This window comes from Acomys minous (assembly GCF_964271855.1).
Source record: "Acomys minous genome assembly, chromosome: 3".
NCBI lineage: Eukaryota > Metazoa > Chordata > Mammalia > Rodentia > Muridae > Acomys > Acomys minous.
In genome coordinates this window covers 66,043,243-66,062,651 of record NC_140485.1, presented here as the reverse complement: position 1 = coordinate 66,062,651, position 19,409 = coordinate 66,043,243, and the positions used below count along the sequence as shown (strand labels likewise).

The following is a 19,409-nucleotide window of genomic DNA, read 5'->3' as shown; positions in this document are numbered from 1 at the left end:
TAGCAAACTGTCTCTGTCATCTTTTCATTTGGAAAGCTACTAATCTGCAGTCCTGGTATACTCAGGTAATCAATTTTATTCCTTCTCAAGTCTCTGATGGGTTTGAAGACCAGATAGTTTAGTTCTACAATTAAGCTTAGATGTTTAGGGCTTAAAATATTTTTAGGTCTAGATAGGTGTTCTAAGTTGATAATGACAATATGTGATAGAGATTGATTTATATTCAGAATTTCAGACACACCAATATAGGAAAGATGTCTTCTTTAAGGCTGTCAAATACAAATAGCCAAAACACTAAGAATGTAACATTTATATAATTCTTGATTGTGTCATGGTTCTTCTTGCTATAGATAGTCTGTCGTATATGTGTGTAATAATATAAATGTATATGTAAAAAAAAAAAAAAAGAAAGCCAGCTAAGAATTAGCCGGAGATGGAGCAGTCAGCAGCAAGTCGGCTCGGCTGGCCAACAGTGAGCCTTTGGGATCTTTGTGACTCTGCCCGCACGGCCAGGATTACAAACGTCTGCCAGTATTCTCAGCTCTTTATGTGAGTTCTGGGACTCGAACTCAGGTCCTCGTGCTTGAGTAGCAACCATGAACTGTACCATCTCCCCGACCCTTAACTGGTGTTTTCAGTAAACATTAGTTTTCTCCCTGACATCATACACTGTCACTCCCTTACAGAAACTTGGCAAAGCTCACAGAACCCTTCTATACGAAGCTAAAAAAAAGTACAAACAAACTCAAATAAAAACAACGGCAATGCAGAGGGAACCAATTATACCTAGCCAGCTATTAAAATCACTGAAAGAATCATAGAGAGCTACACAGTCCGTAGCATGTTCAATAGCCCCCCCTAGCGGCGGGTCTCAGAACTACCGCACCTTCTAGACATGCTTTCATAAAATGTATTTTCACCCAGCTGCAATGATTGCTTGGAGACCCTGTGAGTTCCCTGGGTAGCAAATTCATAGCATTTGCTCAATGACAGACATGACTGACATTTCCTTTTTTTTCCCCTCTTCTTCTTTTTAGTCAGTTCCATCAGTGACAAAATCCAGGAAGATAAAAAGATAACCAAACCTCACAGCTATGCTGTAGATAATATCACTTTTCTAGAGACTGAGTTTTTTGAGACAGGGTCTCTTGTAGCCCAGGCTAGCCTCCAACTCCCCATGTAGGCGAAGGAGAACGTGTACTCCTGTTTTCACTCCCCCAGCTGTGATTATAGGCATACCCCAGTGTCCCGCCTATCCCTTTTTTCTTTAATCACAGATATTTCTTTTTTTTTTTTTTTAAATTACTCTATCTGATTATTTCGTGTGTACAGGTGTTTTGCCTGCATGTATGTCTGAGCACCACATGTGTTCAGTGGCCACACAACCCCAGGGGTCAGGTATCATATGCACGCTGGGGATCAAAGGCCAGGGCTTCTTCAAGGGCAGCCAGTGCTCTTAACAGCCGAGACATCATCACTATGCCCCTGTAAGTATTTCCCTAGCTTTCTTTTTTCTTTTCTTTTCTTTTTTTTAAATTACATCTGGGTATTTAAAATGTATCAATTGCTTAACTGACTTAGTGTGTGGAGCTCAGAGGACAACCTGTGAGAGCCAGTCTCTCCTTCCCTCATGTGGGTCCTGAGGACTGAGGGCATCGGGCAGCAAGCACTTCCACCCACCGAGCCCTCTCGCCTCCCCTAAATGCACTGCTTTTGCTATTCTTCCTTTCTGTTGGCCTTTTTGAGTCACAGTTTCTCCGTGTAGCCCTGGCTGTCCTCAGACTCAGAGATTTCCCTGCCTCTGCCTCCCAAGTGCTGGGATTACGGGCTTTTGCCACCTCCCTCCCCCTCTGCACCCCCCCTCCCCCCGCCTGGCTCTAAATGTATTTCTTAAATGAAGTATACTGGTCAAAATACCTATTGTAAGCTCTTCAGTAGCCAATTGACTGTACCCTCCGTCCCCAGCAACCCAGAGCAGAGTTTAAGGAATGCTGCCAAGCGAATGAGCAACAGGTATATGCTGCTTCCTTAACTTTCAGTTAAGGAAAAAAACCAAAGGGAGGGGGGTGGGGGGCGGGGGGCGGGGGGGCTGAGCGGTGGCATGAAGCATCAGACGGTGAGTAGTCTTAGCTTAAGTTGTACACGTGTCACAAGCAGAATGAAAACAAAATGAAACATTCCACGGGGGTGGCACATAGCTGGCGCACGCTTAAACCGTTAGGAGACGCCTTTCTACACCAACCTAAGGATGCCACCAATATAAGACTGAGTTTAACAACGCAAGCCAAAACGGGCCTTTGATGGTGTTGTGTGAGATTACGTACTGCTAGGTAGCCAATGGTTGGCTCTCATCTCTCCACGGTCGCCTTATTTAGTGCGTATATTTTATTTTATTGTTCTTGTATGTGTTCATGTGTGTGAGAGTGCATGTGAAGGCCAGAAGTTGATGTCTTTCTTCCTCCACTGTTCTACACTTTCGTTACTGAGGCAGGGTCTCTCGCTGAACTCCCAGCTTAGCTATTTGGTTAGTCTGGCTAGTCGGCTTGCCCCAGGGGTCTTCCAGACAAGCCACTATCCTTGCCTACCTGGTGTTATGTTCATAGCACAGCAAGTACTGATCTACTGAGCCATATCCTTAGCTCCTCCCCATGGCCTTCGACTCCTATATAATTACACAGGCTTTCAAGAAGGGCGGTGTGTGTGTGTGTGTGTGTGTGTGTGTGTGTGTGTGTGTGTGTGTGTCCCACACTGGGCTCTAAGGTCACTGGATTTCGCCGATACTGTTTAGCAGGATCAAGCCGATGTGACACAAAGGTCAATTTGTTGTTGTCTTTTGTTTGTTTAGTTGGTGGGTAACGGGTTGTCGAGACAGGGTCTCATGTAGCCCAGGCTGGCCTCAAACGGTTTACATAGCTGATGATGACCCTGAACTGCTGATCCTCCTGCTCTGCCCCGGAGTGCTGGGATGATGGGAAACCAGTCCCAACAGGAGCTTTGAAATGGCTCTGTGTCGCTTACACCTCGTGAGAAGGTTGCACCTGGCTAGCCCACTGCTCCCAGAAGAATGAAGAGATATGTGGGGCCCAGGTAGATTTACTCCAGCCCAGGGGACAGGGACTTCCAGTCACAGCCAGAAGCTTCTCAGTTAAAGCCCCGCTGCGGGTAGAGAGTTACCTACGGGACCTCAGCACGTGACTAGAGGATGCTGCTGCATTTAGAGAGGTTTTGGGGAGGGGAGGTTATTAGGTACCTGGAAAAGAGAGACTGTCAAAGCAGAGGGCCAACAGCATGGGTTTGGGAATCAAGCTGTAAAAATGGTAATTCACACATCTCTCAGTTAAACTTAATTCAGCCGACCGGGCGTCGTGGCCCGAAATCCCAGCACTCGGGAGGCACAGGCAGGCTGGTCTCTGTGAGTTCAAGGACAGCTTGGTCTACAGAGTGAGTTCCAGGACAGCCAGAGCTGCAGAGAGAAACTCTGTCTCAAAATACAAAAAACAAAACAACAACAAAAAACAAAAACAAACAAACAAAAAAGAAAGAAAGAAAAAGAAAAAAGCCCTCCCCCCCCAAAACCAAACACTAAATTAAATCAACCCCCTTTTAATTCTGCACATCGGTCAATACACCCAGGCAGCTTGGGCGTGGCCAGTGCTTATGACTGGCATCAGAAGAAAAGTTCACTAAGGAGCCAGTCACCCCCAAGCAGTGATCGAGGCAGAATCTGTTGTTTCCAGACAGCATCCGGGAGAGTCATCTCCTACTAGCATACTAGCAGCTTTTTGAAAAGTTTACTTTAGTCAGGCACAGCAGCACATACCTTCAATCCCCGCACATGGGATGGGGAGGCAGGCGGGTCTTCATGGAGACCTTGCTTCCAAACAAAACAAAACATGCAAGTTTTTTTTTTAATTTTAAGATTTTATTTATTTATAATATATGCTGCTCTATTTGCATGTACACCTGCACTCCAGAAGAGGGCATCAGATCACATTACAGATGGCTATAAATCACCATGCGGCTGCCGGGAGTTGAACTCAGGACCTCTGGAAGAGCAGACAGTGCTCTTAACCGCTGAGCCATCTTTCCAGCCCAACACAGAAGTTTTCACTTATGTGCATGTGCCTGTGGTGCTGCCACCGCCCCTGCTGGCTCCTGCTGCTGGTTGGAGATGTCCTGACAATGACGTAGATCAAACTCGCCCCAAGAAACTAGATGCCCCTATGACAATGACGTAGATCAAACTCGCCCCAAGAAACTAGATGCCCCTAATCATCAGGAAACAGTCTAATGAGACTGACACCCCTTTCCCCTTTCTCCTCCTACCTAGTGTCTGTCGGGGGTGGGCGTGGCTGGAGGGATAGGGGCTGTCTAGGGAGGTGGGAAAAAGAACCCAATAAAGTAGCCAACAGCTGGCTACAACCATGGAGTCCAGATGAGGGCTACGCATCCCCTGAAGCTGGAGTTATGGGTGGCTGGTTGTAAGCTGCCTGAAGTGGGTGCTGGACTTTGGTCCTCTGAAGAGAAGTCAGCGCCCTTAACGACTGAGCCATCTCTCCGGCTCCTCCAACTAGCTTTTTAAAGTAAGACAAAAACATAAGGGCCAAGGAAAATGACCTCTGAATGAAGACCAAATGAGAAAAGGGAATCCTAATGTCAGGTGCTGTCCAAACTGCCAGAGCAATTAAGCTGGTGCCAGGAGACCCTCCAGCTGCCCCCCCCACCCGCCCGCCTATGTCAGAGGAAGAAATTCCTACAATTGAGTCTATGAAGAGGCAGGATGCCCCCTCACCCCAAACTAGTTTTAAGTTTGTTTGATTTAAACATACAGGAAACTCAAAGTTTTTTGTTGTCTTTTTTTTTTTTTTAATTTAACTTTGAGATAGGGTTTTTCAATGTAGCCCAGGCTCGCCTTGAACTCAGAGACCTGCTTGCCTCTGCCTCCTGAGTGCTGGGATTCAAGGTGTGTGCCACCATTCTCAGCTCAGAGAACTCAAAAGTTTAGAGACAGCTTTAGTAGCAAATGGCACAGCAGTCTACACCGGAACGAAACGGAAAGAGATTCTTCTGGCCTTTGCGTGCAGGTGCATCCACACGCACCCTCCTTCTGCAGGTAGTGAGCAGGCAGGAGAGAATGCCTCCCAAGCCTTTTTAGAAGTGGTTGAGGAGTGTAACCAGAAAGGATATCCCAAGTGGAGGAGTTATGAGCCAGCGCTAGGCTACCCCACAGAACCAAGAGTGTCTCTTATTCCCTGAACCAAAGGACCTGGGGGGATATGCCAAGAGAGATTTCCGACGTGCTTAGAACCAGTCACAGCCCCAAGAACAGGATCACTGCCAATGTTGGGGCTCCATTGTGTCACGGCATGCTAGAACCAGGTTTCTTAGCCTTACTGGGCCTGCGGGGGTTCACTCAACCACCATCTCTTGGCCTGATCCTATGGCTGGCTGATATTTATGGGGGTCCTGGAGATGGGGTAAATGTCAGAGAGATGAGCCTGCTGGTGGGGACAAAGGTGGACTGTGACCATTTGCACGAATGGTTTCAAACCCTCACCCAACTGATGCCCCGAGCCTTTGCCAGGTAACCTGGTGGTGGCCGGTCCCATGAGCTCACTCAATTCTATCCCTGACACCGGATCCAACCTGTGACTTGCGTTAGGCGCCAACGTGTTGTTGGTGGACACATGCGATCACAGGCTTCAGTGAGCTTCCACACTGGGCTTGCCTGCTGGTTCCTCTGTGGTGATCATGATGCTGCCAAGCCTTGGCCAACCACAGACATGAGAGGAGGATCAGAGGCAGACGGAGCACAGCCTCATCACCCTAGCTGAGTGCACTCCAGCTGAGCAGTGCCCCCTGAGTGCACAGCTGACAAACCCACACTCAGCTGTTCCCCAGCAGAGGTAGGCAGATGCCCAGCCTTCTCATATGTGCAGCAAAGCTGAGCCAACACCGATAGCAACTCCTGCTGACCTGAAGCATGTGAGCGATATCTTCAGTAATATAGCGTTGAGACATGGTTGTTACGAAGCACCACTGTATCATTAGCTGGCTGATACACATGCAGAAAGAAACACTACTACATAATCTGAGCCACCGGCTCTGCTGGCTTCGCTATGTGTGTGGATGTTCTGCAGTGCTGAGGACACACCCCAGGGCCTCTCACATGCCAGGCACGTGTCACCAAAGAGCCACTTCCTCAGCCCTCGCTGTGTGCTGCTTTGTGATCAAAGGCACACTATTCTAAGTGCTCAGCATTTAAACACTACTGACCTAACTGGCTGTAACTCAAAATGATTATTAAATACGCAGTTTGTATCTATTTAATGGAATACATTTCTTCAATCCCACACTTACACAGTTACATAAAACCACACACAAAAAAATGATCAACCTTGACAGCTGCTGCAGGGTTACTGGGACAGGCTCTTTCACCCAGACGCAAAGAGAAAGGCAAGCGAAAGGACGAACGACCACCCTGCCCCTTTAAAATTGTTCCTTTGAGACAGGGTCTTAGGTAGCCCAGGCTAGCCTTGTACTCTGTATTCAGCCAAGGATGACCTTGAACTTCTGATCCTCCTGCCTCTATCTCTTGAGGGCTGAGGTAACAAATTCTTGTCACTGGCCCTGGTTTATATGCTGCTGGGGACCAAACCCAGGGTTTCACACTTGCTAGGTTAAGTATTCTACCAGGAAAGCCACATCGCCAGCCCCTGAATTAAAAATAACAATAACAACAGATTTTTTTTTTTAAATTAGTTTTTAGAAACAGGGTTCCTACAGTCCAGATTGGCCTTGAACCAGATATGTGGCCGAGGATAACCCAAACTCCTGAGTCTCTTACCTACACTCCTCCAGTGTTGGGATTACAAGTGTGTGCCACCATGCCTGTAAAGCGGTGCTGGGGACACAGCCCTGTGCGTGCTGGTTGAGTGCTCTACCCACCAGGCCACACCCCTAGCTCCTCTCCTTCCCTTCCGGCTGCCAAGTGACCGCTCAGCTCAGGGATTAGAGGCGGCGCAGCTCCGCTTACCTGTGTGCGAGCGCAGGTGCACGGTGAGCTGGCTGGAGTTACGGCTGGCGTAGGGGCAGATCTGGCACTTGAAGGGCCGCTCGTCCGAGTGGATGCGCAGGTGTTTGTTGAGGCTGCTGCTGTCGGCCGCTGCGTAGTCGCACGTCTTGCACTTGTAGGGCTTGACGCCCGTGTGGCAGCGCATGTGCGTCTTCAGCTTGTCTTTCCGGCTGAAGCACTTCCCGCATACCTCACACTTGTGGGGTTTGTCACCTTTGGGTGCACACGCATGCGCGGCGGGGCAGGGGGCGGGGCAAAAGGAAGATGGAAGAGTTAATATCTACTTCTCAACCCCTTAGGAGAGCAGCAACCCGCAAGCTTCAGGGCTTGTTTAGAAACCTCAGAGGCGTGGGGGTGGGGTGGTGGCTCTGCTGCATTGCTTATTAGAATTTTCAAACGTTTTCCTAAAATGAATACTAGTTCCTTCTTAGTTAAAAGTATACAGCAACTAAAATAAATACAATATTGTGTTGGTTCCAGACAGGGATCTTGTAGCTCAGGCTGGCCTTGAACTTCTGAGCCTCAACTCCTGAGATCGGCATTAGATACATGCCTCCCTACGGCATGGTTTAAAATGAATGTCACAGCCTTTCTGTTCACTTCCGGCTTGGACATTATTTCTGTCCACTTTACTCGATGCTCCCCAAGCCTTAAAGGGTCTGGTATAAATGTTCTGTTCACTCAACTACCCCATTTCTATCGTCTTATTAATTTTGATTATCATATTTCTTTCCTTTTCAGACAGGGTCTCACCATGTAGGCCTGGCTGTCCTGGAACTTGCTATGTAGACCAGGCTGGCCTCGAACTCAGAGACCCAACTCTTGCTTCCCAAGTGCTGGGATTAAAGGTGTGTAGCACCATACCTGGCATACCTTTTTAATTGCGTATTTTGTTAAACCTTTCTGATACTGAAATATTATTTTATACTATAGGTACACACACACACACACACACACACACACACACACACACACACACACGTAATGTGAAACAGCCATCACCCTTTTCACAGCCTGGGCCAGAGTGGCCTGCTTTCCTCCAGGCAGTTATGTGAGGGACACATGGCCATCTTGCCTAGGTGCTGTTTAGATTCCTCAGTTAAAGCAGCTTAGTCTAATCCCTGATGACACATGCCAATTGGTGAGCAACAGCTCACTTTGACCTTTATCGTCCCCACTTATTAAGTGTGTGTGTGTGTCTGCATGTGTGGCCATGTGCATGCCAGGGCATGTGTGGAGGTCAGAGGGCAACTTGCAGATGTTGGTTCCTTCCCTCTACCATGTGGGCTTGGAAGTGAACTCATGTCTTCAGGCTTGTCAGCAAGTACCACTGAACCATCTCACCAGCCCAATGGAGTTTGTGCGTGCATGCGTGTGTGTGTGTGTGTGTGTGTGTGTGTGTGTGTGTGTGTGTGTGTATGTGTGTGTTGTTAGGGAGTAAAGTAGGGTCTTGGGATTGCTAGGGAAGTGTTCCACAGCTGGGATACAGACCCGCCTCTTTTTACTTAACTAATTTTCGTATATGGGCTTATTTTTCCTTAATACAAAAATCTTTGCCAGCTGGTGCCTTTTTATTTTTTTTTGAAATAAAGCCCACGTTGGCTTTGATTTGCTAAGAAGCCAAACAGGACCCTGAACTTCTGACAGTTCCACTACTACCTCCAGGACAGTGGATGTGCACCACCACCACCTTCCATTTGATGCTGCTCAGTGCCACGCCCCCAGAGCCACGCCCCCAGCTCCTCACATCTATTTAGACACTTTACAAAGCTGGGACTAGAATCCGGGACTCTCCTGCTTTCCCAGCAGATTTGACACCACTCCCTGTTGACTTCGTCTTGCTCATACAGTTATCTCTGTCTTTTCCACATCATTAAACAGCTAAGGTTGAGCGATTTTGCTTTATGGATTCAGCCATAAATCAGTTCCCCAGTTGACCAATAAAAAAGAGTGAAGCAGAGAGAGACACAACAGCACAGACCGCAATATTAAGATGAGATGGCTCCAAGGGTTATAGGCACCTGGCATCAAGTCTGAGTTCAATTCCTGGGACCACGTGCGGCAGGAGAGTTGACCTCTGACCTTCACAAGGATACAGTGGTGTGCATGCACATACACATGCACAAAATAAAGTTTAAAAGTAATAAAGGCATATGATATTAAATGGGAAGATGAATACCACATCTGCTTAGTGAAGATGATAACATTGTATGTCTGGAGCTGGGCGTAGTGGCGCACACCTTTAGCCCCAGCACTTCAAGAGGCAGACCCTACCTTTCCTCTTTTGAGGTAGGGTCTCATGTAAACTCAGGCTGGTCTTGAACTTACTATGTAACCAGGGTTGGCCTTGAACTCCTGATCTTCCTGCCTTTGCCACCTAAGTGTTGGGATAACAGCTGTGAGTCACCTCTCCAGTGAGATTTTTACTTTATACTCTGTACGTCAAGTACGTACAGGGCCTTGTGCAGACACACTGTCTGCCAGAGCTGATCACCATCATGTCGGAGTAAGGTTTGGCATCTAAGAATGCATCGGCATGGTGGTACGCCTTTAAGCTTAGCACTCAGGGAAGCAGAGGCAGGCAGAATGAGGTGAGTTCGAGGCCAGCCTGCTCTACAAAGTGAGTCCAGGACAGCCAAAGCTACACAGAGAAACCCTGTCTCAAAAACCAAGGAAAAAAAAATCGGACAGGCTGGGCAGTGGAGGTGCATGTCTTTAATTCCAGCACTGGGGAAGCAGTGGCAGAACTCTTTGAGGTCGAGGCCAGTCTGGTCTACAGAGTAAGTTCCAGGACAGCCAAGGCTACACAGAAAAATCCTGTCTCAAAAACAAACAAACAAACAAACAAACAAAACAAAAAAAAAACAAAAAGCAAAAGAAAACCACCTGAGAATTTCTTAAAGGGATAATTTTGTTGAGGTATAGAGCTCTTGCCTTGCAGGCACACGGTTTGACCCTCAGCATTGCAAAAGCAGAATCACTTTACTGAAACTGTTAGCAGTCAAATTACAAAGTCCTGATGGGTCACCACTGCAGGCCATATCAGCTGCCTGCTGTTGCCTGTGCCCACTGGACTGTCAGTTTGCACCAGCCGCGCTTCCTGTCAGTCATGCAGCGGCTGGTTTTCAGTGGCTCTGCTGGGCGGGAGCCACACGTGTTCCTCAGGGCCGCCAACTCCCAGGACTATTATCCATCCTCCTTAAAGTGGCCAGTCAGGGCCCCCTCAGGTCCAACAGTCCCGCAGCGAAGTGTTTCAGAGGATGAACAGGATGGAACTGAGGTTGCTGCGCCATGCGAGGGTTCACCTTCACTGTCAACTTAGAGAGACCTAGGGGACACGCCTGTGAGCCTGGTGTGAGGGTGTGTGCAGAGAAGTTCAACTGCGAAGCGGCACAGCACCACTGTGGGTCCTGAGCCAAACAAAAAGGAGCCAGTGAGCTGAGCACCAGCATTCATCTCTCTCTGCTTCCTGACTGTGGTTGCCATGTGACCACCCGCTACGCTCCAGCTGCCAGGGACTGTACCCTCACACCGTGAGCCAAAAACACCAAACCCACTTTTTCTTCCTTCCTTCCTTCCTTCCTTCCTTCCTTCCTTCCTTCCTTCCTTCTTTCTTCCTTCCTCAGCACTGGTTGGACATCTTCTCAGAACATCAATACAGTAATTTATATGTCTTCCTTTATACTCTCGCCTAATTTTCCCAATTGTCACAGATAACCAGTGGAATTCACTTGACGAAACCTTAACCCACGGAGCCCATACGGCAGAGTCCCTGCTTGCTTATGAAAGCTAACATTTGAGTAATTAGAATAAACCATGTCTCAGCAGTATGAGGTCTAATGGCAAACCCACTGCCACTCATGGGTCACAGCCGGTAACTGTTAGCTCTCTGAGTTTCCAAAGGCTGAGGCCACACAGCAGATGAAATATGAGAGGACTTGCCACTCCCTCGACTTTGCACACCTTAGACGGTGACTAGGAACCTCTCAGACTTCCTCTAAAGTCACCTGGCAGCCATTCTTTTCTCTATACAAAACATCTGAAATCCATTAATAACATGCAAGCTGGCCTCTGTACCTACAGGGCCCTGGCATCCCCCCCCCCCTCTTTACTGATGTGATGTGCATATTTGATTCACTTCCTCTCCAGCAGGCAGATGCTAATGAATTATGGCCGACCAGGTCCTGGCCCTCTGGCTTACTTACCCCACTGCAGGGTTTTTAATTGCTTTAGATGTTTCTACCAAAATCACATGTATAAATAGTATCTTTATTTACTTTGTGCCCATGTCCCTGTGGCCTCCATGAGACTCGGGCATTGGCCATGAATCTGACATCTCTGGGTCCCCAAGCTAATGACATGTCACTTACCTGTGTGGATCTTCAGGTGTCGCTCCATGTCCTTCATGCCGTAGGCAGTCTTGAACTGGCAACCTGAAAAGGCCAAGAGAAGATGAGGTCCCGAGGGGACCGGAGGGGCAGAGACTTCTCTTACCATGTGGAGATGGTCAGGAAAGACGCCGATTTTACACGCGTGACATGGCACAGTGTAAAAACCACGGGCTCAAACTTTACAACACGGGCCATAGGCTAGAAAGACACTGTCATGAAAAGGAAGAGACACACAGAGGCTTGCCTCTCCCGTTCAGAGGAGACTAAGAGCCATGAGTACCAGGGTAATGAGGGCTGGAGATGGCTCAGCAGTCAGGAGCACCGGCTGCTCTTCCGGAGGACCCGGGTTCGGATCCCAGCACCCACACAGAGGCTCTCGGCCACTCGGAACTCAAGTTCCGGGGGTTCTGTTGCGCTCCTCTGACTCGGTGGGCATCAGACACACGTGACGTATAGACATACGCGCAGAAGCCGGCTGGGTATGCTTGCAGAGACCTCGAATTCTAACACCTGGCAGCTGAGGCTGAAGAATCGTGAGTTCGAGGCCCACTAAAAACTATAGAGTGACTTCCAGGTCTGCGTCATCTACAGTGGCGGGCCTCGGTCTCCCACCGTTAAAATGAACCTCCGCGCCCGCCCCCCCCACTCCCTCAGAAGAACCCTTTCTGCACAGGCAGCGATTACTTATGCGCCCTTTACCTGGATAGCAGCAGCCCAACTTCTTCTGAGCAGGGGGCGTGGTGGGCTTTTTGGTGCGTGACTTCGTGGGGAGGGAGATCACGGTGGCTGTCCGGTTCTCACTGCTCTCCGTGGGCAAGAACGTCGTTTGATAGCCATGTTCGAAGACGAATTCTGGAGCCGAAACTAAAGAGAGCACAGCGCTTATCAATTTCCACAGGGTGACGCGGAGCAGCGACATAAACTCACTCCAGCTAATGAAGCACGCACGAGGGGCAGCATCTATGGTAAGAGTTTCCTTTCTCATTCAGAAATCAAGGGTGTGAGTTGGAGAGATGGCTCAGTGGTTAAGAGCACCGGCTGTTGTTTCAGAGGACCCGGGTTCAGTTCCCGGCACCCACATGGTGAGTCACAGGCACCTGTAACTTCAGCTTTAGGGGGGATCTGAGGCCCTCTTCTGGTCTCCTCTGATACCAGGCATGATGTGGAATTCAGTCACACACAGGGAAAATACTCATATACATAAAAACAAAAAACAAAAAAAAACTAGCCTGGCATGGTGGCGCACGCCTTTAATCCCAGTACTCAGGAGGCAGAAGCTGGTGGATCGCTGTGAGTTAGAGGCCAGCCTAGTCTACAGAGTGAGTCTAGGACAGCCAAGGCTTCACAGAGAAATCCTGTCTTGAAAAACAAAAACAAACAAAACTCCAAAAAACAAAACAAACAAACAAAAACCCCTAAAAATTGGAAAATTTTGTTATAAGATATTTTTTATTTGCAATTATTATTATTATTTTTTTTTACTAGTAAAGTTAATAAGGAAAAAAGTTGCCAGGTGTGATGGTGCACAACTTTATTCCCAACACTTAGGGGGCCGAGGCAGGTGGATCTCAGCGAGTTCCAGGCCATGCTGGTCTACACATGAGGTACCAGAGAGCTGGAGCTACACGGTAGAGAGACTCTGTCTCAACCCTCACGCTGGAGTTTCCTCAGGACTCATGACCACATGGCAGATTCTCAGCCTGAACCCCAGACCTACTAAATCAGACATTTTGGGGTGTCTCTAGGGATCTGGCATCTAAAATGCTAACTGACACTTGCTGAGTGTGAGAGCCACTGCTTAGAACAGCCCCTTCCATCCCTCTGGGAATAAACCGTGGCCTCTGCATCAGCTCCTGCCTCCAGGTTCCTGCCCTATTCGAGTTCCAGTCCTGACTTCCTTTGATGATGAACAGCGACGTGGCTTTGGTCAAAGTGTTTCATCACAACAACAGAAACAGTAAGACGAGTTGGTACTCGGATAGCGGGGTACCGCTGTGACAGAGCTGACCATGTTTCGGGGAGGGACTGTGGGAAGAAGTTTGGGGCCTAGAAAAGCCACTGAGTGTTGAGAGCTCTGGGAGCTGTTCTGTGGGAGCTTGGAAGACGAGAGTGTCGAGAACAGTGCAGACGACGGAGGCCCGGCTTGTGACGTTTCAGAGGGAAGCAAAGGCTCTACTGGGCCTTTTGTGTGTAGGAGCTGTGGTTCCGGTTAGCGGGGCTGAAGTGTCAGCTGGGATGAACGAACGAGAGACCAGAACTACTGAAGTAAACCTTTGCTTTGCAGGGACACGCAGTTGGGAGCTGAGAAATTAGCGGCGATTAAGAAGAGACCAGCATCACTGAGGTGAATGAAGTCTTCTGGGAAGTGTTTCCTGAGAGTCAGAGTACAGAAGCCGTGTTCCAGAGGCGGCCGAGGTTGTACCCTGTGCTGGTACCTGTAAAGAGTCACCCAGGTGGTGCTGGTTTTGAAAGTATAAAAGCGTCATGGAGAGCAGCTGAGGCTTGGCACTGTGTGGTGGGATTGGAGGCCCTGAAGAGAGCCCAGGAGAGGCTACTGGCAGCCCGGTCGCAGCATGGGAGTCTAGCAGTTTTGGAGCTGCCAGTACTATGGGGTGACCATCAGGAAGAGCAGCAGCAGTGGGACGGGACCAGCCAAAACCTAGAAAACAAGCTGTGTGTGCGGCAGAGGGCGGAGCTGGAGAAGTGACCTAAGCCCCTTGGAGGAGCCTCGAAGATGGTGAGTGAATCCCAGATGCTGGAGATTGAATTATTTACACTGTTGGCATTTGGGTTCCCTTTGCTCAGACTGTGACTGTGCTCTGGTTCTTTCCTCTTAAAGAATGTGTTTAACTTAGTTTTGATTTTTAAAGGAGCTCACAGCTGAAAGACTGATTTTTGTTTGTTTGTTTGTTTTTCGAGACAGGGTTTCTCTGTGTAGCCTCGGCTGTCCTGAACTCACCTTGTAGACCAGGCTGGCCTTGAACTCACAGAGATCTGCCTGCCTCTGCCTCCCAAGTGCTAGGATTAAAGGCATGTACCACTACCGTCCAGCTAAATTTTTAAAAGAGATTTGGGATTTTAAAAGAAATTGGATATTTTGGCCGGCTGTAGTGGCCAGCATGATCTACAAAGTGAGTCCAGGACAGCCAAGGATACACAGAGAAATCCTGTCTTGAAAAACAAGAAAGAAAGAAAGAAAGAAAGAGAGAGAGAAAGAAAAAAAGAAAGTGGATATTTAAGAGACTAAACATTTATTGTGTTTGAATTTATAAGGACTATGTGTGTTTTATATTGTGATATTAATAACCTGTCATCTTGGGGATAAATGATAAATGAAAGGTTTTAACTGAAAAGTGATATGTGAGTTTGTCAAGTTGACAAGGGGTCAGTGGTACTGGCAATTTTATGTCAACTTGACACAAGCTAGAGTAATCAAGAGACGAGAGAGCCTCAAATGAGAAGATGTTTCTGTAAGGCTGTAGGCAAGCCTGTTGGGGCATTTTCTTAATTAATGGTTGATGTCAGAGGGACCGGCCCATCCTTGGTTCTATAACAGTGGTTCTCAACCTTCCTAAATGCTGCGTCCCTTTAATACAGCTCCTCATGCTGTGGTGACCCCCAACCATAAAATTATTTGTGTTGCAACTTCATAACTGTAATTGTTACTGTTATGAATCATGAAGTAAATATCTGTATTTTATGATGGTCTTAGGTGACCCCTGTAAAAGGGTTGGGTTGTTCAATCCCCAAACGGGTCATCACCCACAGGCCGAGAATCACTGTTCTAAATGAAAGCAGGCTGAGCAAGCCATGGGGAGCAAGCCAGTGAGCAGCACCCCTCCATGGCCTCTGCAGCAGCTCCTGTCTGTCAGCTTCCTGGCCTGCTTGAGTTCCCGTCCTGACTTCCTTTGATGAAGAGCTGTGACGTGGAGGTGTAAAGCCAAACACACCCTTTCCCCTGCAAGTTGCTTTGGTCTTGGCGTTCCATCACAGCAACAGTGACCCTGACTGAGACACAGCCTCAGTCCACCCTGCCCCCCTGTCAATGGGATCATCTCCATACCCACTTCATAAAGTTGTTACAAAGCTGAAGGCAGGAATGGGGCGGCTCTGGGTGTGAGTGGCAGCTGCAGCCACTAAAGCTGGGCTGATCTGGAACCGAAAGCCATGATAGTGAACTCTCAGCTGTCATGCTCAGGATCTAAGGGGGTCTTGATCCCCATTTGTGGGACTGAGGGTTTCCCGGGGACATGGAACTACAATGACAGGTTGGTGGGGCTTCCTAAAGTGACCCCACTTTCTGCCCCCCAGGCTGTCACAACAGGTAGGCCTCTGTGGTGGAAAAGCTCCCAGAGTGTGGTGAGGAGGGCAGTGTTCAAGCGACCTTTACAGGTCAGCTCGTGTGATGCTTACAACTCACTAGAAAGGCGAGCATGGGCCTCCTATCCCTGTCCACACCCCTTTCAGCAACATCCCAGTGGGAGACACAGGCATCTCCTACCTATGGCTTCTTTCCGGAGTCATGATTTAAGTACCTTCTTTCTCATTCCAGAGGCTGCTCTTTTGTTCTCTTGTGGCCATCGCTGCTCTGAACGTCACGGTTGGAGTTAGATGGAAGCATAGAGGGGTTGGGCAGGAGAAACCCAGCAGGGACAGCCAGGCTCCAGCTGGGGCTTATTCTGGGGATGGCACTAACTACGTGGGATCCCTGAGTCACCCTGAGGCAAGAGTCACATATGGGCTGAGAGAGAGGCTTCACCTCTATTAGTCTCACTTCCCTTCCTTCTTTATTTCGTTTCTGATTTACGTGTGCTTGTGTGTGCCACAGCACATACGGAGAGAGCAGAGGACAACCTGTGGGGGTGGGGGGGTGTCCTCCGCAGGATTAAATTCAGATTAAATTACCTACCTAGCCATTTGGTTGGCTCTGGCCTCAGTTTCTCCATCTGGGAAATGGGGCTTTTTTTTCGTTCCTATCTCTTGGCGTGTCCCAGAGGGGTAGAGATGAGGTACGGAAAGCAGCTAACGCTCTTGTTACTTTTCATGTTGTACCACGGCTTCTCTGGCAGCAAGGCCTGCCTGAGAGAAGGCCTGATTTCATCGAGCAAGGGCAATATCAGGACAAGGGCTCGGGAGCCATCAGGAGCTATCGCCTTGAAGCCTTGGGCCCAGTGAGTGACTTTCCACACTGCCAGAGAAGTGGGTCCCCTGGGAGCTTATTACACTGATTCTGGAATCTCTACCCTAGGAACCCTGATTCTGTCAGGGATGGAGCCTGGGTGCTGGTGTCTAATAAGTTCCCCAAGGACCCCGACCTACAAGTTAGGTCTTGGAACTGACAGCGAACAGAGCAGCTGTGTCCTAACTGGTGTTGCGGGTAGGAGCGGAGTCCAGAAATTGTGATGGAGAAAGGCAAGCAGGACTCTGCCTGTTTGGTTGTCTGGAGAGGGGCAGCTAAGTCAGGTAGAGGCCAGGCACTAGAGGCTAACACGAGTTAGACTGCGCTGCGAACAAGGGCTCATGGACCCCAGCGACCAGTCGTGCCCTCTAGCGGCCTGTTAAAGAATTTCTGTGGCAGCTCAGGCAGGAGGAAGGAGGTCCAATTGTGGCCAGAGCCATCAAACTGGGTAGGATACGAGACTTGGGATCTGTCTTAAGGCTTAGATTGTAGCTCCAACATTCAGGAGATGACTCCCTGAGCTGGGGTACCAAGAAGACCCCAGGCCTGGCCTGGCGTGCAAAACCACAGGACACTGCAGACTGCAGGGCTGGGCTATCCTGAGAGGAGGCACAGACCTTTGAACAGAGAGATAAGAGAGACAGGAGAGGAGGCTGCTATTTGGTTGTGGGGTCAGCTTCCGAGGACTGGACACTTAAGAAGCTGTTTACACTCAACAAGTAACAAATTCTTCTGTCAAGAGCCCATAGTAAGCGCTCGGTGTACAGCGTCTAGGGGCACCACAGCCTTGACCTCATGGAGTGGAGACAGACGGACAGAATGACCTGACCCGAGGAGTACTGTGTGTGTGTGTGTGTGTGTGTGTGTGTGTGTGTGTGTGTGTGTGTGTGTAAGTAGGAAAAGCCTCTTTGAGAAAATGCCTCCAAGCCAAGCTCAGAAACCTCAGATGTGTACATAAGAATTAAGCCAGTTCCAGGCAGAGGAACATCGCCTGCCAGTGATTTAAGGTTCTAAGAAATGGGGTTCACTAGTAAAACTTCAAGGGGTTCATGCCACTGCATATGTGGAGGCAAAGTGTGTGCTAGGGAAGCCAGAGAGTCTGTGTGTGTAGATTGTCACCTGTCACCAAGTGGTGTCAACCAGGCAAAGCTGGGAAAGGCATTTCCAGCAGAGGGAATGGATTTAAAAAAAAAAAAAAAAAAGACCCAGAAGTCCGAGTGATGCAGAGGCTGCAGGCAGAGTGCAGCTCAGGCTGTTCCGGTGGCAGAGACTCTCGCAATTTCTTCTCAACTTTCTGGGGCTTTGTGTTTTGAGGTCAGGAGGTCAAACTTTCTTCAGGGAAATGCCCATGAGGAAAAGGGACAAAAACACTCCTCCAGGATAGCCCTGATCTGTGGGCTCCTCCTGGATAGGCCTCTCCACACAGGTGTTTCTCCTTGTCTATATGAGATAGAAGTAGGTCATAGCAGGCCACAGAGGCCACCTCCAAGGTGACTTCTTGTCTCTCTATTTTCTTGATCACTTCCTTGAAGGTTTAGTTTATTTTCAAGTTCTAAAACCTCTCCAGACACATGTGCTGGGAGCACTAAATACACCCAAATTGTTTTATGTGTATGTATGTGGGCCTGAGTATAGTATGTATGCATGTTTATACATGTGTGTGGGCCTGAGGGTACTATGTGTGCCATGTTCATGCATTGCCTTCAGAAAGCCAGAGGGAGGGCACTGCATCCCCTGGAGCTAGTTTCAGTCGGCGGGAGCCACCATGTGGGTGCTGGAAACTGAACCCAGGGCCTCTGCAAGAGTAGCCAGTGCTTTTAACCACCAAGCCGTCTCTCCAGCCCTCATGCCCCAGTGCCAGTGGATCTAGTTGGTAAACATTCTGTGAGAAGAAGCCTGTAGGCTTGGCCAGGCTTACTGGGGTATTTTGCTTGGTGAATGAAGTCTCAAAAACTAAGAACATTTGGGCTGCTGAGATGGTTCAGCTGGTAAAGGGGCTTGCTGCCAAGCCCAACGACCCAAGTTCAATCCCCAGGACTCACATGGCAGAGAGACCTGACACTACAGCTATCTTCTCGATTCTACACGTATGATATGGCATGCACACTGGGGCATATATACAAATAATCATAATTTAAAAAATTTTTTTAATTGGGAAAATTCATATTCTTTGGCAGCTAAAAACCCAAAACAAAACAAAACACAGAACTGGCCAGACCCAGAGATCAGCTGCTTTGTCCATGATTTTTCCCTACTTTCCCCCAGTCCCTGATATGCCCTAACATACCCTATGGGCTCTCATTGATTCTGCTTCCTGCTCTAGAGGCTTGCACTGGGTGTGACACTGTTCCACGTGCACATGCCTGCTGTGCTCCCCCCATGGCCTGGTCCCCGTTTCTGAGGCTCAGGTACGTTCCACTGTACGCATGCCTGACGTGGTTTCTCCATCTCCTCCCTGACGGCTACATAGGAAATGTCTCACCTTTCTCCACATACAGACAGTATGAACAGCCTTCATTTACCATCAGGTTTTACAGGATAAATACTTAGAAATAGAGCCATTAAGGAATTTAAGTATATTTTGTTAATTTTTTTTCACATTCATTTATTTAATTTGTGTGTGCATGTATGTGCACGTACACACATCATAGTGCATGTGTGTGGAGGTCAGAAGACAACCCTTGGGAAAAATCAAACTCAGGTTTGCCAAGATCAAACTCAGATCATCAGGCTTGTTGGTAGGCACTGTCACCCTCTTCCTACT

At 48.6% G+C, this 19,409-nt stretch overlaps 1 protein-coding gene across 2 annotated transcripts in view; it reads right to left on the bottom strand.

The window, feature by feature from the left end:
• Positions 1-19,409, bottom strand: part of ZFP64 (ZFP64 zinc finger protein) — a 66,620-nt gene that overhangs the window by 41,403 nt on the left and 5,808 nt on the right. For both annotated transcript variants that reach the window (XM_084777922.1, XM_084777921.1), the window contains exons 3-5: positions 12,166-12,330; positions 11,446-11,508; positions 7,037-7,288 (exon numbers count right to left, since the gene is read on the bottom strand). In XM_084777922.1, the coding sequence (XP_084634048.1) occupies positions 7,037-7,288; positions 11,446-11,508; positions 12,166-12,330 (480 nt within the window). The remainder of the gene's footprint in view (positions 1-7,036; positions 7,289-11,445; positions 11,509-12,165; positions 12,331-19,409) is intronic.